The sequence below is a fragment of the Juglans microcarpa x Juglans regia genome, chromosome 8S, assembly GCF_004785595.1.
Source record: "Juglans microcarpa x Juglans regia isolate MS1-56 chromosome 8S, Jm3101_v1.0, whole genome shotgun sequence".
NCBI classification, from domain to species: Eukaryota; Viridiplantae; Streptophyta; class Magnoliopsida; order Fagales; family Juglandaceae; genus Juglans; species Juglans microcarpa x Juglans regia.
The window spans coordinates 16,779,626-16,806,497 of NC_054609.1; the positions used below are offsets into that span (position 1 = coordinate 16,779,626).

General features: G+C 35.7%; 1 protein-coding gene across 4 annotated transcripts; it reads left to right on the top strand.

Moving 5' to 3' along the window:
- The first annotated feature begins 702 nt into the window (after positions 1-702).
- Positions 703-23,871, top strand: LOC121244696 (probable serine/threonine protein kinase IREH1). Of its 4 annotated transcripts, XM_041142870.1 has the most exons (18): positions 707-1,613; positions 6,531-6,595; positions 6,716-6,895; positions 6,976-8,355; positions 14,885-15,057; positions 15,251-15,497; positions 15,698-15,790; positions 15,872-16,012; positions 16,140-16,232; positions 19,417-19,621; positions 20,009-20,094; positions 20,658-20,746; positions 22,260-22,311; positions 22,410-22,466; positions 22,680-22,850; positions 22,968-23,045; positions 23,352-23,533; positions 23,622-23,871. In XM_041142870.1, the coding sequence occupies exons 1-17, from the start codon at positions 920-922 to the stop codon at positions 23,433-23,435; spliced, it is 3,888 nt and encodes a 1,295-aa protein (XP_040998804.1). In that variant the 5' UTR covers positions 707-919; the 3' UTR covers positions 23,436-23,533; positions 23,622-23,871. The 4 variants fall into 4 exon arrangements, with proteins under 4 accessions (XP_040998808.1, XP_040998805.1, XP_040998806.1 ...); XM_041142871.1 differs by lacking the exons at positions 22,680-22,850; positions 22,968-23,045; positions 23,352-23,533; positions 23,622-23,871 and having other exon boundaries at positions 704-1,613; positions 19,484-19,621; positions 22,410-22,472; XM_041142874.1 differs by lacking the exons at positions 22,260-22,311; positions 22,410-22,466; positions 22,680-22,850; ... (1 more) ...; positions 23,352-23,533; positions 23,622-23,871 and having other exon boundaries at positions 703-1,613; positions 19,484-19,648; positions 20,658-20,713.
- The last annotated feature ends 3,001 nt before the right edge of the window (positions 23,872-26,872 follow it).

Sequence of the window (26,872 nt, forward strand, 5' to 3'; positions counted from 1 at the left end):
AAATCTGAAGAATAAGATTTTCAAGAATATAGAAAGATCAAATGGTGACTTTAGTGTACTCTCACGAGGCAGGAAGGAGAAAAGTATGAATTATTTCTATTCTCGAGTCGGTAGGTAAAGCACATTATTTATATTATTTAAATAATAAGATTTGATTTATAAAATTTAAATTTTAAAAATTATATTATAAATAAAATTATACTGCATAAGCAGTGTTGTGTAAAAATTTTAGAGTAAAAATTATCTATATATATGGAAGGAAAAGCTATAACAAAACCTTTTGAAGAATAACTACTACTAAAAAGATTAATGATATTGAACTTCAACATTATTCATAAAAAAAAGTTGACAAAAAGGAGATAAACTCTCAATATTTCTTATAATTTACTAAAAATTGAAGTTGAAAAAAATAATAAATTCTCAGTTATCAATATACAATACACAATTTTGTGCTATTATTTTAAATAAGGATTCAATATCGTTTGTTTTTGTAAATAAGAGAATATGCGTTTATATTAAAATTAAAAATTGAATAAAATATTATTAGAATATATTATTTTAATATTATTTTTATTTTAAAGAATTATATAATATATAGATTTTTTTTAAATCTTAGTAATTTTTTGTATGTTGAAAATTGCCGTAAGTTTTTTCTATTTTTACCAGAAATAGAAATCTATTCCACGTTCGTTGCTTCAACGCCATTGCGCTCTCTCTCTTGAAAGTTTTAACTCCATATCCCAAAGTCCTCTATCTGTCTTTCTCAGTCCAAACTTCTTACCAACACAAGCCTCTCTCTCTCTCTCTCTCTCTCTCTCTCTCTCATCTTCAATGTCAGTCCCAGCAGCCCTGCACCCATGCTAGGGCTGCGCCACAGCAGCGCAGTTCGATCCCCCCGAGCTCTAGAACTCGACGAGAAATGGTGTTCAAGGGCCGGTTCTTCTCCTCCTCCAAGAAATCCGACTCCTCCAGCGCCGACGGATCCAATTCCAACTCCCCCCGATCCCTTGCTACCAACTCCAACTCACCCTCCCGATCCGATAAGAAGAAGCCCAAAGCTGCTTCCACCACCTCCTCCAAAGACAACCCCTCCGGTACCAGAACTCAATTTAAAGATGGAGCCCAGAAGAAAGATTCTAAAGGCAAAGAAACTGTCACACCAAGTCAAACCCCGTCAAAGCCCGGCTCTAATCTTGGTTCCGGTTCCGGGTCGAGGACCAAGAAGGAGGTCATACCGGCGGAGGCTCCGTCGACGGTGTCTCCGATTCTGGCGTCGTCCCTGGGATTGAATAGGATCAAGACGCGATCGGGACCGTTGCCGCAGGAGAGCTTCTTCGGGTTTAGAAGCAGTGACAAGGGCTCCGCTCTTGGCGCCAGCAATTTATCGAGGCACGTCAAAGTCGATACCGGGTCTGGTTCGGGCTCGGGTTCTGGAACTGGGGGGAAGAAGGAGGCCGTTGGTCCGAGTAGGATGCTGGGGTTCCAAGAACATTGGGTTGACAATGGGAGCAACTCGGACAGTATGTCCACTGGGAGTGCGCAGTCTAAAGACCAGAGTCCTAATGTGATTGCGCGCTCATGTTTACAGAATGGGGAGTCTTCCTCTCAACCAGGTATAGTTTCTTTTGGTTTATTTAATTGTTTGAACAATGAAGCGGTAATTGCTGGTTATGCACAATTGTACATCAAAGTGAATAACGTGACCTTGAGATTGTTGTTCGTATTATCAATTGTGACTGACCGGACTTTTCATATGTGTGCAGTTATCTGTTTGTTCTTTCATTCTTCAATTAAATTTTTATTTCATAGGATTTTGCATGCCAGCACATACTGGTGAAATTGTTACTTTTTTGTTCATGTTAGGTTGAGAATTTAGCATTTTGGTAGTTGAAGAAAGATCATCTACGTTTTATGTTTAGTAAAAAATTCAGAATTATGGTGGAGAAGGAAGTTGATTAAAAGAAGTCTATAAGATGACCTATATGCAGTCAGTTTGTAAAATCAAGCGCCTGTCCAACAGCTAACTTAACTGATGCTGTTAAAACTATTGAATTTGGGGCTTCTTAATCAACACATTGAGTTAATCCCAGCAGTCTGCCGTCTTCTCCTATTTATCCATTCTCTCCCTGTCCATTATTGGGGCCTAACATGAAAATATGAAATTGTAACAGAAGTTGATTATGAGCATTGGCTCGGTCCATGTAGAAGTAGATGTTAGAACTGCTATGATAACATGTTATATTTGAAGTAGACATGGATAAGTGGATTTATATCATCATAGTTTCTGATTCCTATTTTTTTCTGGTGTATGCTTCACATGCAAATGTTTCCTTTTTTCTTTCTGTTATTGACTGCTTTATTAATCTTGTCTTAAATGATCAACTCGTTTTGACCCGAACCCATTTATATCAAATCTAAATCTGCTAATTTCGTGTCTTGTTTGTGTTGGATTCACTGGTCGTGTCACATATTGCCATCCCTACTCCATCAAGTAAAGCCGTAGACCATATGACAATGATTCGCCACACAAGTCTCCTTATTGCTAGTGATTTTGAACAACTTGGGGAAGGTGTGTATCAATGATTGATCTCTACACCACGCATCATGCCAAAAGCAAATCTTGGACTTGTCACCCATCAAAATCTAGTGGGGTGGGAAAAAACCTCCAACCCCTCCAAATATTCTTCCTAAGACCGGCCCCAAAAGACCCATTTGCCCCAAAAGACCCATTTGCCTTGTTTGAATAACAACTGCCTCCCAAGCTTATGTACTTTATATGATAAGAGGCTCTCTCTTTCGTAGGCATAATTAGGTTTCTTACTCCTAACCTTCCGTCTGCAACAGGCGAACCCACCTCAGACCATTTCAGATGATGGAGTTTATGTTCCTCCCCATACCTCCATAAAAAATATCGTTGTAGTTTCTCAAGTCTATTGGAAAATCCTATAGGAAGTGGAAATGGGGGCTATATTAGGTATACAAACTTGATGTTGTGTTTTTTTTTCAACGTACTTCTACCACCCTTTGATAGGTACAATTGCTTCCGACCAGCCAAATGCCGTTCCATCTTCTTGATACCATTTGTAACAACCAAAGAAAGGCCCAAGCCACATCTAGCCCTACACTTCAAAAGGACTAATCAACTTCACGGTTGCTTTTTGAATCATTATAAAAGTCTCGAACTTCTTCCTACCAAGCAATGTGAGGTCCTATTCGCCGCCTTCTTATATACAATTTGGTTATTATAGATGCATCAAATGATCCAAACACCCCATTTCTCTCAAAATCTGCATCTTTCCGACAAATAGATGGAGAATCCTCATTTCACATGATCCTAGGCCCTCTTGATATCCAATTTACCAAGAACTTTAGGTGGTCTTGACCTCAACCTACTATCAAGGCATTGGCAATTATAACTGAGTCAAGAATTTGTCTTCCATTGATAACAACATTTTAAGAATTGGATATAATGTTTACCAATAATAAAAAAAAGAATTAGATATAATGTTTGATTGCATTGATCTCAATCTGTTTGCCAAAACTTTAGCCATAATTTTGTAGACACTAACCTACTAGGCTAATAGGCTTGAAATCCTTCACATCAATCTTGGAATAAGGGCAATAAATGAAGCATTAAGAAATTTCTCAAAGTTGTCTTTTGAATTAAATTTGTGAAATCCCATCATCACGTCTTCCTCCTAAACATCCCAACAAGCTTGGAGAAAATCCATGGAATAATCATCCAATCCTTGTGTCTTATTCCATTAAATTCTTTCACAACCTCTCCCACCTCTCTATCCTAAAAAGGTTTTGTCTAGCCATAGAGCCTTGGCCTCTTCAAGAGACAAAAGAAAGTTCATCCAACTTAGGCGTCTGATTAAAGTTGTTCATTGGGGTGAGCCATATAAACAAGACGTTCTGGGTTTGAAACTTTGCATTCACACTCTTGAGGCCATCGGACCAGGAGAATTTTCTCTTGAAATTACCCGAGGTGCACTTGAAGGAAATTCCTTGTTAAGGGCCTGTGCATCCCCGGGATTAGTTAGGACTTTGTCTCAGACACCCGGCCTCAATAAAAAAAGTAATAATTCACTCTATGAGCGAAATGCACAATATGATACCTAATTGCCAAAGGATTGGAAGAAACAATTCCATGAAATGTGATTTTTATGTATTCTCGGGATCGTTATCATTTGTTTTTTGCATATGCTTCACATGTAAATGTGATCTGAATATATTCTATGGGAATTTATCCTTGTATTGAAAAAAATAGGAAAAGTTCTACATTGTTTGTGCTTTCCAGGTGTTTTTCTTCCCCATTCATCATAATAAAATGGACTTTGTGAGAGGAATGATGATGGATTGGATATATGGGATGGAGACTAATGGAAGACAACTATGACAATGATAATGGTGTTAGAATGTAGTATTTTCCAAAATAACATTTAAAATTTAGTTCATCAAACCTCATTTATGGTTGAGGAAAACCATGAATACATCAAAGGAGCTATGCAAAACAACAAGGCATAAAAACTAAGCAAGCAAAGAAAAACAACTTGTGAATTTGAGAAAAACCAGCACTTGCTGGTGCCAAAAACTGGGGAGACCTGATCCATCAAGGACAAAACAACCTACTGGAAACTTTGGAAGCTGTGAAGTAAAAGATAAAACAAATATATAACCCAGAAGACCACAATTTGCTTGGCCATCCGCATGGCCATAGCTTGCTCTATTTACATGAATAATCTCAAAGCATACTTTTAATGAAAGGACAAATACCTTTCCACTGATCATGATATTTCCAGGGGGCCAGCAAACTGATTTTAAGTTAATTCACTGCAAGCAATGAATCAGTTTCAACCACAAGGTTCAGTATATTCAGTTGATTACAAAGCAAAAGTCCATATTTCTGAGCAGACACGTGAGCGAAAAATATTGGTGCCAACTCCCAAGAAACATCAAAATTTAAAAATGATGGAACTAGAATGAGATCATGATATTCCCTAACATCCCATACTTGGGCACTTGCCTATTCTCATGATCAATAAAATATTGTTTATTGATAAAAACAATAATATTCCTTAAGAGCCAGAAGCACCAGGATTACCTTTGGAGGTGCCATCTAAACTAAATTTTACTTGAACAAGAGCAGGGGGAGTCCACTTGATAAGAACAGGCTTTCTAATTGTCAGCTTAAGGAAGGAACATGAAGAGCATCGAAAGCATAACAGTATGCTTTGCAACAATTGAGCTAGGCTTAAGAAAGAGATTTAATTCATACATCCGCTTAAAGACCTTTCAGATAATAAAATCTGGAGTAGTAATATCATCATACCTGGCAGTGTTTCTGGCAAGCCATAATTCCTAAACAATGAGATATGGAGTGACCCGAGCAAGAAACCTACCTCGATCTGATCCAGCAAAAAAAGACAACCAGGAAATAAGCTTATCCTTCCAGCTAAGAGAGACAGTGTGGATTGCCAAAAAAAGATGAGAAGAATTGCTTGACCCCAGCAGGAAGAGACTTCTCTTAAAAGAACTTCGGAAAGAGTTTTTGTATACTAATACCCTTGAGAGCAGTGGCCACATTTCAAAACAATAGGAACATCATATTGTTGGATTCTCTCATCAACAAGGATGCCATTATTTCATAGTTTCCAAGTGAAAACCGAAATTTTAAGATGCAAGAAAACATTCCCGATAGAAGAAGAGAACTGATATATAGGAGCCTTCACTCTTAAGAGATTCCATGCAAATTTAGTGCTGAAGGAACCATCGTTGGTATGGTTCCAAACCTGAGAATCCTGTCCACCATGAGTTTAAGTTGAAACTTGGAAACTTCATTAACAAGTATATGATCATGATCACCGAGAATGGAAAGTTGAGGAAGTCTCAAACCAAAATTCAATAGCACATCCTTTAAGAGTATATGAGAAGAAACAACTGGAAAACAAGAAGCTGAGTTTCTTTGCTTTCTTTCATCACACTAATTGGAAAAAGGAAAAGTCAAAGCAACAGACCAGTAGTCCCATTATCTACCTTTTGAGAAATTTTTTGAGAAGGTTCCTTTCTAAATAAAGAGCCGTTCCTAGCCAAATTATCAAGCCCGAAGCTGATAGAACCAAATCGAACATTCCATTGATTATCTTGCTGAGTGGTAGGTAAAAACTTACAAATGGATTTCCAATGGGTGACTGAAGGGACTTTGAAACAAAATTGTCGATGGAAGTGACATTTCTCAAGTAGTTTTGAGTCATGAAAACAGGCCAAGATGAGAGAGAATCTACCACTCTCGGTGACTCTCTTGCCAACTCTACAATGTAGAGCTTTAACTGCTTCAGGCAGATCCCTAATGTCTAATTCACCCTCCTGAGTTTGTTTACAGTTGTCAGGTTGTGATAATATATGATGTGTCTAGTGCAATCACTACAAATTTCTTGGGCATTTTGATCTCTGCTTCCCAAATCTTCCCTCTCTTGTTGTGTTGTGTGTACACTTAACTGCTTTTGATACTTTGAATCACCTTGCAGGACGATATGGGTCATCGTGGGGTCACTCTAGAGGCTTAAGAAGTTCAGATGTTTGTACAACAGAGGTAGCTGTGAAAAGATTTAATTGATGATAACCATGCACTTATATCTGACTTAGTGGTTTTATTTCTTTTTCCGTTACTTACCTTTTAAATGTAGTTGATGACTTGAGTTGTCATTTCTAGACTGCATATGATTGTGACAACCCAAAGGAGTCTGAGTCTCCCCGTTTTCAAGCTATACTACGTCTCACAAGTGCACCTAGAAAGAAGCCTACTGATATTAAAAGTTTTTCTCATGAACTAAACTCCAAAGGCGTCAGGCCTTTCCCATTTTGGAAGTCTCGAGGCTTAAACAACTTGGAGGTACTTGAGTTTTATTTCATCAGACAATAAATGTGTTTAGAAGTTTCATTTGTTCTCAATTTCCTTGCTGTTTCATGCAGGAAATATTGGTCGTCATACGTGCAAAATTTGACAAAGCAAAAGAAGAAGTGAACTCTGATTTGGCTGTTTTTGCAGCAGATCTGATCGGAATTCTTGAAAAAAATGCAGATAGTCATCCTGAGTGGCAGGAAACTATTGAGGACTTGCTGGTTTTGGCTCGGAGTTGTGCTATGACATCTCCTGGGGAGTTTTGGCTTCAGTGTGAAGGCATAGTTCAGGAATTGGATGATAGGCGTCAAGAACTTCTGCCAGGCATGCTGAAGCAGCTTCATACCCGAATGCTTTTCATTCTTACAAGGTGTACCAGATTGTTGCAGTTCCATAAAGAGAGCTTGGCTGAGGATGAACATGTTTTCCAGCTTCGTCAACCTACAATCCCGAATTCTGCAGAAAAACGAATTCCTCCCGGCATGGGAAGGGAGTCCAAAAGTTCTAGTGTTGCAAAGGCCTCAAATGCAGCTTCAGCTAGGAAATCTTACAGTCAGGAGCAGCATAGCTTGGATTGGAAAAGAGACCATGTTATTCAACCAGGAAATTTTCTCTCACCTCCTGCAGATGATGCTTTAAAAAACTTGGAGTCTCCCTTAGTCAGGGATAAGATGGCTTCTTGGAAGAAACTCCCATCTCCACCAGGAAAAAACATGAAAGATACTGTTCTGTTGAAGGAGCAGCATGAGAGTAAGGTTGAAACATTGATGAAGGTAAATAGCAGGAGAGCCACTTCTGACACAGATTTGGCTGTAGCTAAGCCTCCTGAGCTTCCTCCTGCAAAAGATTCCCAAGAACATTCCTCCAAGCACCAACACAGAATTTCTTGGGGTTATGGGGGAGATCAGCAACATATATCTGATGAAACTTCAATTATATGTCGCATTTGTGAGGAGGAGGTCCCCACTTTAAACGTGGAAGGTCATTCAAGAATTTGTGCTATTGCTGATCGATGTGATCAGAAAGGTCTACGTGTCAACGAGCGTCTTGTCAGTATTTCTGAAGCTCTTGAGAAAATGACAGAATCATTTGCTCAGAAGGATGTTCAACATGTAGTGGAAAGTCCAGATGTTGCAAAAGTATCAAATTCGAGTGTGACAGAAGAATCTGATATTCTTTCTCCAAAACTCAGTGATTGGTCTCGAAGAGGCTCAGAGGACATGCTTGATTGTTTTCCGGAAGCTGATAATTCAGTGTTTATGGATGATTTGAAAGGTTTACCTTCCATGACATGTAAAACTCGCTTTGGTCCAAAATCCGATCAAGGAATGACAACGTCATCTGCTGGCAGTATGACTCCCCGGTCTCCATTATTGACACCAAGGAGCAGTCAGATTGACTTGCTCTTGGCAGGAAAGGGTGCCTACTCGGAGCATGATGATGTTCCACAGGTACTTCCTTTGTCTTCTTTAGTTCTCTGATGGGGAGTTGCAACACCACTTATGACAATAAATAAACATATATGTGACTATAATGCCAATTAAATTGTATGAGGTGGTGGCTGAGTTGTGAGTTCAAGTGCTGCTAGATGTGTAAGTTAGGCCTCATTTGTTTTCACATATGAGATAAGATGAGTTGAGATAAAAGTTGAATAAAATATTGTTAGAATATATTTTTTAATATTATTTTTGTTTTGGAATTTGAAAAAATTGAATTATTTATTTGATTGTGTAGGAATTTGGGAAAATTGCAATGATTAAATGAGATGAGATGAGATGAGTTGTGAAAACAAACGAGGCCTTAGTTACCAAGCCAGAAATTAAAAAAATATATATATCTCATTGTAGTATCAGTTTGAGTTTTCAAACTTAAACTGTCTACTTTGTAGGATATCACTTTCAATAGGAGAAAGTAATCTAATTAGATTAATTAAGGAACTTATCATATTAACAATGCTCTTTGTTAAATCTGCTAAAGGTGCTTTAGGACTACTCAAGTGGTGCTGATCCTAGGGGTGAAAGATTTTTGGTCCGGACCGAAAACACCAACAAGACCGGACCGGACCGGACCGGACCGAAAATCAAGTTGGTTGGTCTCGGTCCATGGTGTCTAAGAAATTCGGTTTTCGGTTTGGTCCCAAGGTGTGGCTTTTTTGGACCGGACCGGATTGAAATGTTTACATATAAATTTTTTAAATATTTTATATATATATAATATATTATTTTATATAGTATTTATGTAAATTAATTATGTAATTTTTATCTAATCTATTACCATTGACCATATAAAATGTAAAATAATATATGACATCAATTAACTAATATATCATATGATGATATATGTTATTATATGTAGATACACATAATGGGGTGCTTTGAAAGAAGCAGACGAACCTCTTTCAGAAGATAAAAATGGGGTAACAGAAGGTAGTGCTTCCCCTACCTGTTATATTTCTCCTAAGGGAGTAGTAGGGTCTAACAAAGTGGCATAGAAAGGGTCTTCGGGGGATGGAGCACCTACAAGCAATGTTCTCGTCAATGGAACGATGACACCTATGCCGGAGGTGAAGGAACCTTTAATGGTGACAGCAACGATGAACAACAACAATATAGTTGTTGAAAAGGTTCGGGATTTGAATGCAAGATATGGTGGGGAGGAAATTATGGGTTTTTTGTTGTTGCCTTGTGAGGAGGAATGTTTAGGGTCGAGAGTGCAGTTAGGAACTGTGTTTGGGGATAATGTTGTTCCCCTGATTTCTCTTCCTCCGATAAATAATATAGCGGATTCACCATCGGATTGGGTTTTGCATAAGGTTACCAGATTCAACATTGTGTGGGGATTTCATATGAAGGATGTAAAGATCAATTTAAAGCATTACTCATTGCGATCGAGGCAAGCCACTCACTTGAAACCAAATCAAGATTTAAAAAAAGCAGGGAGTTAAAGCGTCTTTCTTGGGCAATCAATTACAATGCTAAGAGAGGTAATTCAAGTCGAGGGAAGACTAAGGTGCGGTTTGGATAGTGAGATGAGATGAGATGAGATGATTTTATATGAAAATTAAATAAAATATTGTTAGAATATTATTTTTTAATATTATTATTGTTTTGAGATTTGAAAAAGTTGAATTGTTTATTATATTGTGTGGAAATTTGAAAAAGTTGTAATGATGAGATAAGATGAGATGAAATACTTTCACTATCCAAATGGGGCCAAAGAGGGCATCATGAAGCCGTCCTCGTAGAGGGAGTTTTGGGTGAAGTATTAGTCTTACGGGAAACAAGGGGTTCGAGTTGGTGAGGTGTGTTCTATTCTCATTTGGGCTTGGTGTATTTTGAATAAATTTCTAATTTTCACGGGCTTATTGGTCATTAGTGGCTCTCTAGTATGGGCTATGTGTTTTCTTGTATACGTCTAGTGTACTTGGTTACTCTTATTGTTATTAATATACATAATATTTTTACCTATAAAAAAAATGTAGATACATACTCTACTATTTACACCTACTTTTTTTTTTTAAAGTACTATTTACACCTAATTATAGTAATTAGATAATTTATTTTAAGATACGTAAGTTGCAATTAAGCATGAATATATATAGACAATTAAATTATTTAATATTCATTAACCATATATAAAATATTAGAATTTTAATATAGGTCATTCTGAATACTAAAGTACTAAGTAACTATTAACATTATAAATATAATTATAATTAATTATTTTTTTAATGAGTTAGTTACATAATCTACATTAAAGAGCTCACTTAATTTTAATTTTACTAATTTAATTAATTTTTATATTAATTTATTTGCAAAAAAAGAAACGAGAAAAAAAATGTTTCTAACTCATGGACCGAATCAGACCGACCAGACCAATAGCTGGTCCGGTCCCTAGATGTAATCAGTCCGGTCAGGTTTGGAAAAAGGGTGGACCAAAATTTTCAGTCCGTGACTCCTCCTAGACTGATTATACCCCTAGTTGATCCTAATAAGAAAGTATTATCTTATTTTTGTTAGCCTTAGTGTGTAATAGTGCTTTTTGTTCTTATGAAAAATGGTTACTTCAGTTTTTCTACAAGGTGACTGGATTCAAACTTAATTTATGGGTTTCTATAAGTTTAGTGTGATGATAATCTCAATGTTTACACTTGTCACTAGATGATACCTACATACAACATTGTAAATGTCACTATGTAAAATTATAATACTAACATAAATAACATAGACCATTTGAACAAAATGATAAACCTTTTTTTTAATAAGTAAACGATTGTATTAATAAGAATAGACATAGCCCAAGTATACAAGATGGTATACAAGAGGTAAGACATATCTAGGAAGAAGAAATGGAAACAAGAAAGTCACTAAAATCGAGGCCATTAAAATCTACAATTATGGCCCATATAAATAAAGTTCTAACAAAAAGAGATCTAAGTTGCTCTAATGAGCTCTCCTTGTCTTCAAACGTCCGTTTATTTCACTCCTGCCATAAGCACCACTTTTCTTGCACATGCAGCACCAATCTACTATGATCACCATGTGCTTCCATAAGTTATCCATCATCAAGATCTTACCTAGAAAAGCTATCTAAGCAAAAAATGCTGCTTTGGGAGGTGCCTTATTTCACCAAATCCTTCTCCATGGAAACTAATTGTTTTGTGACTGTGTGAGAGACTTATAGAAAGAGTGAACCAAGAATGTACTTTTACCTCCGGGTACCCACCACAACGGTTAGCTCCTTGAGTGCTTGGTCTCATGGAGTACGAAAAGACTAAAAAAGTCCTCAAAGCTGCCAACTTCCCAAGCTTGGGCTGCCCTATTGAAGTTGATGTTCCATTGGACTTGATCACCAAATATCACCATAAAATCAGCCGCTAAAGCTTCTTTCTCACATGCAACTCGGAAAATTGAAAGGAATGAGTTCTTTAGGGCATTATTTCCACACCATAGGTCACTCCAAATTTTATTCTAGAGCCATCTCCCAACATGAGTCTAGTATGACAAGTAAACACCCCCCCCCTCACGTCTAATGTGCTTTCAGATTCTCACTCCTTAAGCCCCACTTACCTCTGTAGTGCACCCCCCCCCCCCCCCCCCCAAAACAAACCTTCAGATTTGCAATCAATCACCAACTTCCATAAGGGTTTCAGTTCCATATTATATCGCCACAACTATTTTCCAAGTAAAAACCTGATTGAAAATCCTCAGATTTCTAATTCCCAATCCACTAGAAGAGATTGGGAAGCATCCCACTTGATTAGATGGAATTTGAAGTCATCCCCCATGCCACTCCAAAGGAAATCAAGATGAAGTTTCTTAATTCGGGTTCCCACACTTGCTGGAATTGAGAATAAAGATAAGAAATACGTTGGTAAATTAGATAGAGTACTTTTGATTGAGGTGATCCTGCCACCTTTCAACAAGTACAGTCTCCTCCAACCTGCCAATCTACGTTCAGTCTTCTCAATCATTGTATCCCAGATTGATTTAACCCTTGAGGCAGCCCCAACAGAAGACCAAGGTAATTCATGGGAAGAGAGGAAACCTTACATCGAAGAGTGTTAGTCAGCTGCTGGATGTTGTGAACATTACCAACTGGCACCAACTCTAATTTGTCAAAGTTCACTTTCAAACCTGATGTCGTTTCAAAATAGAGTAGAAGTGCCTTTAGTGCCCGAATTTGGTTTTGTTCTATCTCACAAAATATCAGTGTATCATTTGCAAACAAGTGAGAAATGTTAAGCCCTCGTTTGAATAGTGAAATGAGATGAGATGATTTTAGATAAAAGTTAAAAGTTGAATAAAATATTGTTAGAATATTATTTTTTAATATTATTATTATTTTAGAATTTGAAAAGGTTGAATTTTGTCGGGTGGAGGTTGGGCTACGGGAAGCATGGGGTTGGTGTTGGGAAGGTGTGATTTATTCTATCTCGGGCTTGATGTATGTTGGGTAGTTTTTCGCGGGCTTTTGGGGCAATAGGAACTCTCTAGAATGGGTTAGGGATTTTCTTGTAGACATCCAGTGTACTTGGTTACTCCTATTAATATATATATAATATTTTTACTTATAAAAAAAAATGAATTGAGATTTGAAAAAGTTGAATTGTTTATTGTATTTTGTGTGGAAATTTGATAAAATTTTAATAATAAGATGAAATGAGATGAGTTGAGTTGAGATAGTTTCTAAATCCAAACGGGGCCTAAGAGTACCCCTATTGGGGTCACCAATCAAGAATCCAGCCACAAAGCCACTGTTAACAAAAGCCGAGATCATTTTGCTGAGCGCCTCCATAACAATGACAAAGAGGAGTGGGGACAAAGGATCCCATTGTCTTAGGCCTTAGGAGCTGTTAAAGAAGCCAACTAGACTACCATTCACCAAAACTGAAAACTTCACCATTAATATGCACCATCTGATCCACGAGCACCATCTTTCTCCAAATCCACACCTCCCAAGCAAGTAAAGTAGGAACTCCCAGTTAATATGATCATAGGCCTTCTCCATATCCAACTTACATAGGATTCCCGGATTGCCCGATTTTAGTCTACTATCTAGGCATTCATTGGCTATGAGAACTAAGTCCAGAATTTGCCTACCCCTTACAAATGTATTTTGGGATTTTGTAATGATCTTCCCCAATACCTCCCCTAGGCGGTTTGCAAGTACCTTGGAGATGATCTTATACACCCCACTCACAAGACTAATGGTCCGATAATCCTTTACCTCTGATGCCCCAATCTTCTTAGGAATCAGTGCAATAAAAATGACATTGAGGCTTTTCTCAAATTTTCCAACCGAGAACAATTCTTGGAACACCTTCATTAGATCCTCTTTCACCACATCCCAACATGATTGGTAGAATCCCATAGAAAATCCGTCTAGACCAAGTGCTTTGTCTTGATTGTCTGGAAAAATCCCATTATTAGTTACTTGTAATGAGGGATTTGGATTACCAGTAGGGATTTTAGACAAAGGTGAGCAGAAGATGGTCCGTCCTCCCTATTAATATTCTATCATATCAAGTGCTGAGTTGAAATTGTATTTATTCCAATATATTCCTCCCCTCAATATACTTCCATTACACTCCCTCTCAAGCTGGAGCTTATATAATAAGTACTGCTTGGAACAGATAAATTCTAAATGATGCCACAAAGTCTGTTGAACCTATAAGCTAACTGGTCCCTAGACTCTACACAAATGGTGTAGGAATATCTCCACCAAGTATCTTGTCTTGAATGAAATGACAATTAACTTTAATGTAAAATTTTTTTGAATCGACATGAATTGGTCCCCATACATCTGAACAAGTTAGACACATGACTATTATTTCTTGAGGGAAGATACACAAAACCCCTCAAAATATCACTCATTTTGCAATCACGCCCTAGACTCATTTTCCTTTGGTAATCACCTCAAACTACCTAAAAGTGGTAATTTTTTTCTAAGAGTGTAGAGTTGAGACTACATTTATTACAATGATATTATTTCCTTCAATATACTTTCTATTATCAAAGGAAAAAGCACCTCAAAGAGGTATTCAGCCAAATCTGATATCTATAACAATCATACTTATTAAAAAAAAAAGATTTCCATAGCCATCACAATAACAATAAAAATTACTACTTACCATCATTATCACCATGATTTTTTCCAGTATCTCTGTTTATGTGCGTATCCCTTCTCATGCAAGTTTCAGTTTTTTTGATAGGAAATGCAAGTGTCAGATTTTTAATTCCCTACTGATTTGCAGTTTAGACGCCCAACAAATTTGGCTGTCACAAATTCATCATCCCTCTGTGATATGTCTTATCTCTTTCCATCTTACATTCTCTCTGTCACAATAAATTTAATGAGACTGGAAATTGATGCTGTACCTGATGCAATTTATAGTACTTTCCACTTGTCATTTATTTGAATACGTTTATTGTGTTCATTTTTATGTTTTCAAGTTGAATTTCCTTATGGGTGATGCAGATGAATGAACTTGCCGATATTGCACGATGTGTAGCAAATACACCTTTGGATGATGATCGCTCTATGCCATATCTACTGTCTTGTCTTGAAGACTTGAGAATTGTTATTGAGCGCAGGAAATTTGATGCACTTACAGTCGAGACATTCGGGGCACGCATTGAGAAGTTGATTCGGTGAGTATTTTGCTGCTAAGTTCTTGAATATTTCAAACTAAAACCGAGAGGGCATTAGATTTTTAATGAACGGCTCTGGTGAAAAGTTCATTTTGCATTTTCTTTTGTTGAAGCCTCCATCCCCATGACTTCTCATTGGTTTTAATGTGACCATTTTGGATATCATAACATGTAATGAATTTTTATTTTCTAGGGAGAAGTATTTGCAGCTCTGTGAGATGGTGGATGATGAAAAAATTGATATAACCAGTACCATAATTGACGAAGATGCTCCTTTGGAGGATGATGTGGTCCGTAGTCTGAGAACAAGCCCTATACATTCGTCTAAGGACCGTACCTCCATAGATGACTTTGAGATTATAAAACCTATCAGTCGTGGAGCATTCGGACGGGTTTTCTTGGCTAAAAAGAGAACAACAGGGGACCTATTTGCGATAAAGGTACCACGTATGATGTTGCTTCTGTGATTTCTTTTGAAGAAAGGTTTTATTGTGGTATCCTCTTTCACCTATTTGTATTTTGTTTTGTTCTCCATGGACACCCTCCTTATCACATTATCATGCTATGCTTGTATGTTGTCACTGAGCTGTGAAGGATCTTAGTTTAAAACTGCATGTGATACATGTTCAATTTGCAACAGGTTCTTAAAAAGGCAGATATGATCCGGAAGAATGCCGTTGAAAGTATATTAGCAGAACGTGATATTTTAATTTCAGTTCGCAATCCTTTTGTGGTGAGCAGGTCTAGCTAGCTTAGCATTTTCCCTCTTGGTTGAAAATTTTAAATTTGTTATGTGTGAATGGGTCATTATCAGGTTCGCTTCTTCTATTCTTTTACATGCCGTGACAATTTGTATCTCGTGATGGAGTATCTGAATGGAGGAGATTTATATTCGATATTGAGAAATTTGGGCTGCTTAGATGAGGATGTTGCTCGCGTCTATATAGCAGAAGTTGTAAGTTTATGTTTTTTGTTCTGAAATGTGATTGTTCCTATGTTACTGTGCAATTATAATATCTGTGGACCTTTCTTCTTTGTTTTTCTTTTTTTGGGGGGGGGGGGGGGGGGGGTGAGTGGTGCAGGTGCTTGCTTTGGAATATTTACATTCTCTCCGCGTAGTCCATCGTGATTTGAAGCCTGATAATCTTTTAATTGCACATGATGGCCATATTAAGGTAACTATATCTATAACTTTCTTTGATCTTCATTGTTTTTTTATGTTTATAGTCTTTTGATTTCAGTATAAATAGATTGGCTGTTTATCTCTCGTAAGTTTAGTTATATGAAATAAATAAATAGATTGGCTGGTATGAGCAGCAGATGCATGACGGATTTTTTGGTTCCCCTTAATATAGGTAGTAAGGGATAAAATATTGATCACTAGAAAAAATAAAATATTATTTTGCTTCTTTTCAGCTTCATTTAAGAGAGAGAGAGAGAGAGAGAGAGAGAAGTTCAACAAGAAAAAAGAAAACAGCTGCAGCATGTTTGGTTGGTTATGGCTACTCATTTAGTACACAGTGCATTTAATCGTAAACGTTTATAACTCAACAGTTACTTGGCAGTGGGCAAGATCTCTAGAACCCATTAACGCATACCCAACCAGACAACTGTTGCCAACCATGTCAGTGTCGATCTTTTTTTTTTTTGATGAATTCGGTAGAATTTATATTATTTGTATAATGTATACATCATATGGAAAAAACCAGTTGAGATGTTTTTAGAAGAATGGGAAGTGAGATGAGGAAATAGAGGAAAAAAAAGGAAACATTAGAACATCATACCAAACATGAATCTTTTAAGCACTATTGAATTGCTTTATTGCCTATGTTTCACCCTCTTTATTAAGGTGGCACATTTATGTAGGTTTGAAAATTTTCCTAACTATTCATTAGTTGTAGTGTTTGGTTTTTTAGAGCAATGGCAGCTAGTAAGTTATTATTCAGGTATTCAGCAAAATTTCTTTTCCATACCTATTGTTCCAACTGAATGATACCTTTTTCTTTTTAAAATTTTGTTTCCTACAACCATAGTTCTCGAAACCAATTCTCAGTTTTTTTTAATCATTGAATGCAATTTATTAAAAAGCACGAAGGGAAGCAATCTGAATACACATGAAGTTTAACTAGTTCTTCTTTTCCTCCATTTTACCGATTAAAAAAAAAAAAAAAAAAGTTTACAAGAGAAAACACCCATTTAGGGTATATGAGGAAATCAAGGAGTGCATAAAATTGATGAAGGTAGTAAAGCGGTTGTGGTGAGCCATCATGCAGAATTTTGTGGGAAGTGAGATGAGATGAGAATTTTGTGAATAGTAGTAAGATAGTTTGTGAATAGTAGTGAGATTATTTGAGTTGAGTATTTTTTGGGTCTTGGAAAAGGGGAGAGAAAAAATTGAATAAAAACTATTATAAAGTTAAAATATTGTAATAATATAGTTTTATAATATTATTTTTGTTTGAGAATTTGAAAAAGTTGGAATTGTCTTTTATTTTTTATTTGAAAGTTTGAAAAAGTTGGAATAATTAGTTTGAAAATTTTGTATTTGAATTATGTTTGGGAATAAGATGAGATGAGATCAAATGAGATCAAATGAAAATTTTGTGTCTCATCTGAGGCCCCAAACCTGCCATTTGGGTCTCGTTTGTTTTCATAGTTCATCTCAACTCATCTCATTTCATCTCATCTCATCTCATCATTATAACTTTCTCAAATTTACACACAAAATAAAATAAACAATTCAACTTTTTCAAATCCCAAAATAATATTAAAAAAATATATTCTAACAATATTTTATTCAATTTTTAATTTTTATCCTAAGCATGGTGGGATCACGTGCCAAATTTCATTTTGACATACCCATGTTTGGGTACACAAAAAAAGTCTCAATCTGAGATGATAAAAATTTTTATCTTTTAAACTGTCTTCACTCCCAAACATACAACATACCAAATCATCTTATCACAATCATTCTACTCCTTCAAACATTTGTTCACTTCTTCAATTAAATTCTTACTAAATAAAGAGAACCTTAGAAAAAATTCCTCACCATAAGGCCGCCCATGGGGTGGCTGGGCTACCCTCTGGTGGCACTTTTGTGGCCACCCATGAGGGCCATCCCTCCAGGGTGGCACTGTATTTTCTAAAAACAACTTTAAAATTTTTTAAATGAAAATTTTTAAATAAAAAAATAATGTACAAACACATTTCCCACAAAAAGAGCAGTACAAAAAGAAAAGAAAATGGTAACAAATTTGGATCATCAAAATAGATAGTAACAGGTTTCTCAATTCAACCCTTGTGAAACAATCCTCTCATGGTTTGGATCAGAACCTCAAAACAAATTCTGGTCACCTTTCACTTTATTTCATCTTGTTTTTTTAATTGATTTGGAACCTTATCAATATCAAGGCAGGGCCCTTCAAACCTGCCCCTGAGTTGTAAACCTCGGATACGTCATCCCACGTGCCAGAACTATATATCAGGTAATCTAGAGGAACTTCTAGTGTGCAATAGAACCTGAGATATCTAAGTCTACAGCTCATCCCAGGCCCTCTCTTTGACCGTTAGGCTTCACTCTGATGAGCTGCTTATCTAAGTTATAAACTGAAAATAACTTATCCTCAAGTTTCCAAAAAAAATAAATAACAAAAACCTATATAAAAATATTTAGAAATCACAGCAATAAATGCTAGTTAATTCTCAAAATTGCTCAAAAACAGAAAGCCTTTCGGTCAATGATCAATTTTTTATTGTGGGGAAGATATATCTTGAGAAGCTGTCACATTTTAATATATACTGGCAATTTATTCCAAAGAAAATATGTTGTTTTACTATCAAAAAGTTGGTTGGCAAATTGTTTCGCTAGCTGAATTTTCAATTCTACCTTGATGGCCTCAATCAACGGTGATTTTTTTCCCATCCTCTGATGTTAGAAGACAAGCAAAACCAATAGGCGCCATTAGAAGCGTTAGCGTGTTCGGTACACTATAGTTTTATCGCATTACTCAGCAGCTAAAGCTTAGTGGCATAGATCCTGTTTCAACAACCATTCCAACCTTGAAAAAGCTATCTTTTCTTTATGTAGCTCTTTAAAGACCCAAAACTTGCACTGGACAGCCAGAGACCTGACACTTGTCCAAATTTCACCTGAGAACAGAAAATATTAGATTAAGAAAGTGAAACTTCTCCACTTCCCTGGCTGGTTTTAAATGGAACTTATTTTAATCATGTATTTGCTTCACACAACCTTGCAAATCCTTGTTTAGAACTTCTTTTATGGTTTGGGCTTGTGTTTTTATTGGAGATATCCTTCTTTTCAAACTTGAAAAAGTTCCTGCATGCATTCCATCTGTGCAGTTGACAGACTTTGGGCTTTCTAAGGTTGGTCTCATCAACAGCACTGATGATTTGTCTGGTCCAGCAGTTAGTGGGACATCCCTACTTGTGGAAGATGAACCAAAGTTATCTGTATCCGAGCATCAGCGAGAAAGGCGGAAAAAACGCTCTGCTGTGGGCACACCTGATTATTTGGCACCAGAGATACTTTTGGGAACAGGACATGGTTCGTATAGCCTTTTCTTAGTTTAAGGTGCTATAATTATCTCCTCTAATTTTTGTTAAACGTTCAACTTTAGATTTAACTTTGGCCATCTTGAAAGCAATGAAGCTAAGCAAGGTGGATTATTGAGAGTAAGCTACAAGATTTTCAAACTCTCAGTACTGATTAGATGTCCAATGCCATGAAGTTGAACTAATGTGTCAACTTCAAACGAAATGACACTACCATTATGCTTCTTTCTTTCTTTCCCTACACCCACAAATGTATTCTCTACCTGACAGATTTAGCTTTCCTTCTTGTTGGTCTGTTATTAAAGATTTACCCAAAGAAAGAACAGTTCTTAAAGTGTAGGAATGACTAATAGTCTATCATTGAACCTTCTTCCCACAGGTGCAACTGCAGATTGGTGGTCCGTGGGTGTCATATTATTTGAATTGGTTGTTGGCATTCCACCATTCAATGCGGAACATCCTCAGGTTAACATGTTGCTTATTCTGCTCACCACTGCTGTTGGAAATAACATATACTGTACCTTAGTTTGTTTATTTATTTTTTTTTAAAATAAAAATTGTTTCTACAGTGAAAATTATTGCGATAACAGTAATATTCACAAGGACGATTAGTAGTTTCTGCTTCAGGGTTTGGGAGTTCGCCAAATGCTGTTAATTTTTTAATTTCTCAATCGATACAATGAAAATCCATTCAATTGTAGGTCATTATTGCACTAAGCGTAAGGCTGCTTACTGTCGAATGCGGTATGCCACAGATTGGCCTGTTCAGATCACTTGGAAGTTTGGTGTGATTAGTTGGTTTTCCATTTGCAGGACCTGGTTTTATCCTCAAAAGCAGATGATAAATATGATACCCCACCTTCGAATAGGGCATATTCATGTTGATGTTTTGCATGTTTCTGGAATACTCTATATGAATGATAACCTTTTAAAAGCAGCAAATGCTTATTTGTGTTTAATATTGATCCTATGTCAAGTGTTGTTGATTAAGTTCTTACTCTCTGGCCTTTTTTTTATTTTTATTCTAGACCATATTTGATAATATTCTCAATCGTAATATACCTTGGCCCCGGGTACCAGAAGAAATGAGCCCTGAAGCACAAGATATAATCGACCGGTAAGGGCACATCTGATTGTTATTATATTTGGTCTTTTTTTTTATTTTTTATTTTTTTATCTGAAAGGATCTATTAGTTGTTGTGGCTATATGCCATAACTAACTGGACTATATAGTATTTGATCTTTTATGTTAAAATTACTTTACAAGATCTATTAATTGTTGTTTGTGATCAGATTTCTTTGTCACATTGCTTTATTAACTAGGGTTTTGTTTACATAAAAATAAGATAATTGAAAGAATGAGTTTGCTTTGCCAAATGACAACTTATAAATCTAGCTGAAGTTGTTTTTGTAAAGACGTGCTTTGGCAGCCATGTGTATCAAGTAACACATTTTTCCTTTTCCCTCAAGTTTCCATGAATGCTCTACGGGTCTGTATGGCAATTATGTGTTAAATGCAAAGCTGTGGATTGTAACTAAGACAATTGTATGCTCGGACACTGTTAAGGAATATAAACAGATTATAGTCTGAAAAAATTAATGCTATTCAACTAAAAAAATGGTGAAAAAAATAGTAAACTATTTTTTCTTTTTTTTTTTAATGAGCAAACCTCTACTTGGGCGTAACCGTGGGAGCAACCTTACCAGTCAGGAGGGGTCTAGAAGGCAGGAAGCAGGATGTGTTTCCCTTAAGTCAAATTTGAGCTATAGTCTAGACCTCAGTCCCACAAGGAAATTTAATAAATCCTTGGGCGGCTAATATTAATAGTATATGACGAAACCATATTTGGATTCTAACCCAGGACCTAATACATGTCAAACCACATGGGAGTAACCCAAGGACCATAATCTAAAGTTTCGATTGACTTGAAACATGACAATTCGTATGTTGATTAGAGTGTGATAGTTAATCTATTTTTTAGTATTTAACAATGTGAGATGATATAAAATGCTTTGGTGCATACCTGGTATATCAAGAATTCTATATAAGAATGTGGGATCAATTCAAAGTGATTGGTGCATATATGTTTGTGATTTTGTTATTTTGGACATAATGTTGCTATGGTGGTTGCTTGTAACAGGCAATACAAAGTGCTATGGCAGAAAACTGGAATAGAATGTTTATCATATGCATGTTATCACGTGGTGGAAATAATAATTGTTATTGTATTGGTGGGAATGGATTGATTTGTCTGTAATATGCTTGTCACAACCAAAACAGACATGGCCTCTGATACAAGAGGTGCTCATTTAGATTATCTATTAAATTAAATGTATGATAGATGTTAACAACTTCTAACATTCTGTTTTCTCAGTTATTTGAATTGTGGTAAATGTCTATTGTAAAATATTTTTTGCATCTGAAAAGGTATGTACTGAATAGGTGATTATGGGGCATTTTTTATGCCCTCCAAAGATCAAGTCAATTGTATGCATATATTTTTTTAGATTTAATGTTATTTTCATCTATAAGGGTCATACTTCTGGACTCAGTACTGACATAACCAGGATAGATGGTAGCTTAATTTATATTTAATAATTTTTCATATGCTGATACTTTTCTTATTTAGATTACTTACAGAAGACCCTGATCAGAGACTGGGAGCCAGAGGAGCATCGGAGGTGATCTTGGCTCTTAATGCTCCTGTCCATTAATTATTTTTTCATGTTCCCATGATACATTAGATGTTGAACTAATAAAATTGGATCCTATGATCCAGGTGAAGCAACATGTATTCTTCAAAAATATCAACTGGGACACACTTGCCAGGCAGAAGGTGCGATTGTCTGATACTTAAAATCATAAAGATGTAGATGGAATATTTCTAGATGTTTTACCTGATCCCTGTGATGGGAACACATTATACAGGTCCAGGGTTTAACCGGGTTAAAGATCTTGCATTTACACGATCTCCGGGACTTGTCATAAAAAAAATATTTCTAGATGTTTTGGATGGATGGACTGCCCTATTAAATTCTCTCTTTTACAGGCTGCATTTGTTCCCTCTTCAGAGAGTGCGCTAGATACCAGTTACTTCACAAGTCGCTACACATGGAATCCTTCAGATTACCATGCATATCCTGCCAGTGAAGAGGATTCCAGTGATGATGACAGCATAAGTGGCAGCAGTAGTTGCTTAAGCCATCGCCAGGATGAAGTGGTATTGCATTTTAAAACCTCTACGAATTTGACATAATAATGATTAGAACTTTCCAATTTGTCATGCTTACATGGGATTTGTTGGGTTGCTTTGCTCTTGGGCAACATTGATAAACAGGGAGATGAATGTGTGGGTCTTACTGAATTTGAGTCTGGCTCTTCTGTCAATTACTCCTTCAGTAATTTCTCATTCAAGGTAAATTTCATCTGTATGCTGATGTGAAGTTAAAGCCTGAGCATGAATATGAATAACCTTACCATTCTAAAGCTTTTTGGAATGACTGCTTAGAAAACTTGTGTGGGTAAGAGTGACTTTCCATGTTTGGTAAATTGGCCTTGCATGAACGTGGTTGATATTAAATTGTGGTGATTCTGGGTTAACTTATTTCTCTTCCCCCCGATGTGTCTTCATGCCTTAGTCACCGCTTTTATGTTTTCCATTGTCACAGAATATTGTCATGCTGCTTATGGATTTAATTTTGTATTTCATGTTTTTATTCAGAATCTATCCCAGCTGGCATCAATCAACTATGATCTCCTATCTAAGGGTTTCAAGGACGAGCACCCAACAAACCCTAACGCATGACTTTCCTGCCAGTCGAAAGCCAGGAATGGGTTTTTGGATTTGGTCGAGTTGGCATATTTGTGGGGCTTAATCACGGTGTTATTGTACACCCTGTACATGTATGATCTCAAAACTTGTGTGATTTTCATCTCATGTTAAGTATGTATTATGCTGTTTTGTAATTTGATCAATGTTTTCTATTTGCAGAAATAGAAGAGAACGTAAGAGGCTAAACTGGTTCGGGATGCTCTTAAAGAGTTAACAGGTCTCATCTTTGGAGTTTCAATATTAGAGTTGAGCTGTTTTGTTTGATTTTGCGAACCTTTGCCCCTAATACCCCATTGTTGGTTGCAGTCTTGTCTGGTCTTATTAAGTTGGTTCTTTTTTCTCCATAGCAATTAGAACACTCCTGTATGTACAGTTGACCATTCAGTTTATGAAATTTTCGTTTTCTTTAGCTTTTGTGCAGTGCGTCCTAGGCTTTGTTGCAGGTACGGGTACCAAGACTGAAAGGGGTAGAAAAGAGTGGTTCTTGATTATGCACATTTTACTGGCTTAATTCCAAAACAAGGAAAAATATTAAATCAAGCTCATGATGAGATAATCTTGAAAAGAGATTTCCATCAATGAAAAATTCTATTATAAACCAGTGTGTAGAGCACATAGTAGTGCGTATATGTTATAATTTGATTTTGAAATATAATTTTTAAAACTTGAATTTTATAAATTAAATCTTCCATCGGGAGCGATTATTCAAATCATTAGTTATAGCAAAGAAATAAGCTTTCTACTTGTACTCAATATGGATTGACTGTAATAAAATTATCTTGGGTCATTGACCAATATCAATACCCGAAGATTCGAGTAAGTTTTGAAGTGTAGCTAAAATTATATATTAAAAAAAAGAAGTGTTTCTAAGATTAAAGAGTAATTTAGTCAAACTCGTGACCCATAGTGTCTCCTTAAAATGGGCTGCAAAGTTGGAATTAGAACCGAAAATTAGTCAATCAGATGACTTGCTATGAATAATCTTAACAGGGGTACAACTCAAACGATTATAGTTTCCTAATGTTCATTTGATTGTTGCCAAAACTGGGGTAGAACTCAATCGATTATAATGCCCCAAATTTATAAATCTAAATAGGAAGGAAGTTCTTGTGATTTATAATGATCCCAAATAAGTTTTATGGTATCAAAGTTTGCCCAATAAATCAAGTTGTACAAAGCACTTAGGCCTGTTTAGATAGCGAGATGAGATAAGATGGTTTTAGTTGAAAGTTAGATAAAATATTGTTAGAATATTATTTTTTAATATTATTATTGTTTTAAAATTTGAAAAAGTTGAATTGTTTATTATATTCGTATGAAATTTTGAAAAAAATTATAATGATGAGATGAAATAAGATGAAATTATTTCTATATTTAAACGGAATCTAATGCAACATAGACTTTGCAAAGACATAATGAATTTGAGTGGATAATTTAGGATAGAATGAATGAGAAATGATAAAGGTCCATTGACTGTCAAGTTTAATATCAATTTCTTACAAGTATTTAAAATTATTAAAAATATAATATAAATAATAAAATCTATTTCAAATTTTTTAAATAAGTAAAGATTTTATAAAAATAAATATTTTAACGTTAAAAATAAAAAAATAGATAGGGGAAACGGAGGGGGCGATTGCATTGATTCTTAACGAATGAAGTAATAAATGCACAACTGGAAAAGGTTGTTTTTGTAGCTCTGAAACAGTAACCCGTCATGAAGGGTGGCGCATGAGACTCATACCCCATGAGCTCCACGGCACTTGTGGAATCAAGCCATGATTGAACAAGGAATTTGATGGTGGGGCCTATGTAAGCAATGATGAATGGACGGTGGTAGGTCTGACTTTCAACATCTCAGAGAGGGAGAGAGAGTTTGAGAGAGAGAGAGGGAAAAAGCTTCATCCTGCTAGAACCAAATGGTCGGAACACAAGAGGATGTGCTTTTTTAATTGAACTGCCCTATATTTTGTTGATTAATTTCAATTCCTCAAAATGTATGGTTTTTCTTCCAAGCATTTTGTGGTGAATAATGTTAGTATATTTTCTCATTTTAATTGTATATATATTTAATTTTTTTTATTTATTGATTAAGAAAGTGACTATTAATATATTAATATTTTTTATTTTTTAAAAATGTTTAAATATGTTTAAAAATGTGAAAAGTAAAAATAAAAATAAAAAAATTTTACCTTGGCAGCACGCCCAACGATAACTACTGAGCGGCAACCTAGCATCACTCTTTTATGGTAGAGAATAACATATATATGCATGTGTGTGTGTTTCTGTATTGATAATAATTTACTTATGTAATGAACTGATTTCAACTCACAACTTCATTTTTTATTCCATTCTTAAATAAAGAGAAAAAAAAATGCCATTTGAGTTAGAAGTCATAAGACAAGCCTATCAGAATTTGACAATTGGACATTTCATCTATAGTTCTATAGCACCAAGAATCCAAGTTATCAGTTTAATAATAATTTGAGTTATGCTTTATGGGTCATCCTATATTATAAATGAAACTCTCTCTCTCTCTCTCTCTCTCTCTCTCTCTCTATGGCCTCATCTTCAGGGATCTGATTTTATTTTCAATGATCATAATTTCCCTTTTATGATATAATTATTCTAATTTTCAGGGGGAAATTTGGAAAATTAAAAAAGAAAAGTATTATAAATTTAGAGGGATGAATTATAGATGATATGATAATGTAAAGCAAAGAGTATATCTCAAAGAAAAAAAAAAAAAAAGTGAAAAACCAAAGCATCCAAAGCTTTAAATGAAATGTGAAAGAATTTGCAACCTGTAAATTACCAACTCTTGTCTGGCTTTGTATAAGATAAACCACCAAACTAATGAATGCCCTCCATATTGTAACAAAGTTTGCTACACCTACTCAGATGCTTCCAACTAAAGAATTAAATATTGCCCACAATGCCTATTTTATTAGAAAGAATGGTCGCCCCCCCCCATGTTGTCATTGACAGCTATAGTACATGCAATAGCTTCCAAGAAGAAAAAGGAACAATTTAAAAAGAAATAATATTTACAGTCTTAAAATGTATAAGTTATACGCATTTCATTTAAAAAATAGATAAATATAAATTTTATATAAAAAAATTAATTTTTTTAATAATAAATTCAACTCTTTTTTAAAAAAAATACGTGAAATTTACTGATCTTAAAATTATATCGACATTACTCAGAGCTAAATTGAAAAATTCACATGGCATTGCTAAAGCCTGTATGCCTTGTCTTCAGCTGCAACAGGGACTGGACTTCTAGTAGTAGTAGTGGGTTCTTGTTCCATTGGAAAATGAGACTGGAGAGTTTCCAAATTTTGTATTTATGTTATGAATGTTTTTGTACTCATCTTACTGCAGAGCCGTCTTGGATTCTGCAGCAGAGT

Coding starts and splice junctions, on each gene's coding strand:
- LOC121244696 (XM_041142870.1), top strand. CDS start 920: ATGGTGTTCAAGGGCCGGTTCTTCTCCTCCTCCAAGAAATCCGACTCC. Junction 1,614..6,530: donor GGAGTCTTCCTCTCAACCAG/GTATAGTTTCTT, acceptor ATCACCTTGCAG/GACGATATGGGTCATCGTGG. Junction 6,896..6,975: donor GAGGCTTAAACAACTTGGAG/GTACTTGAGTTT, acceptor TGTTTCATGCAG/GAAATATTGGTCGTCATACG.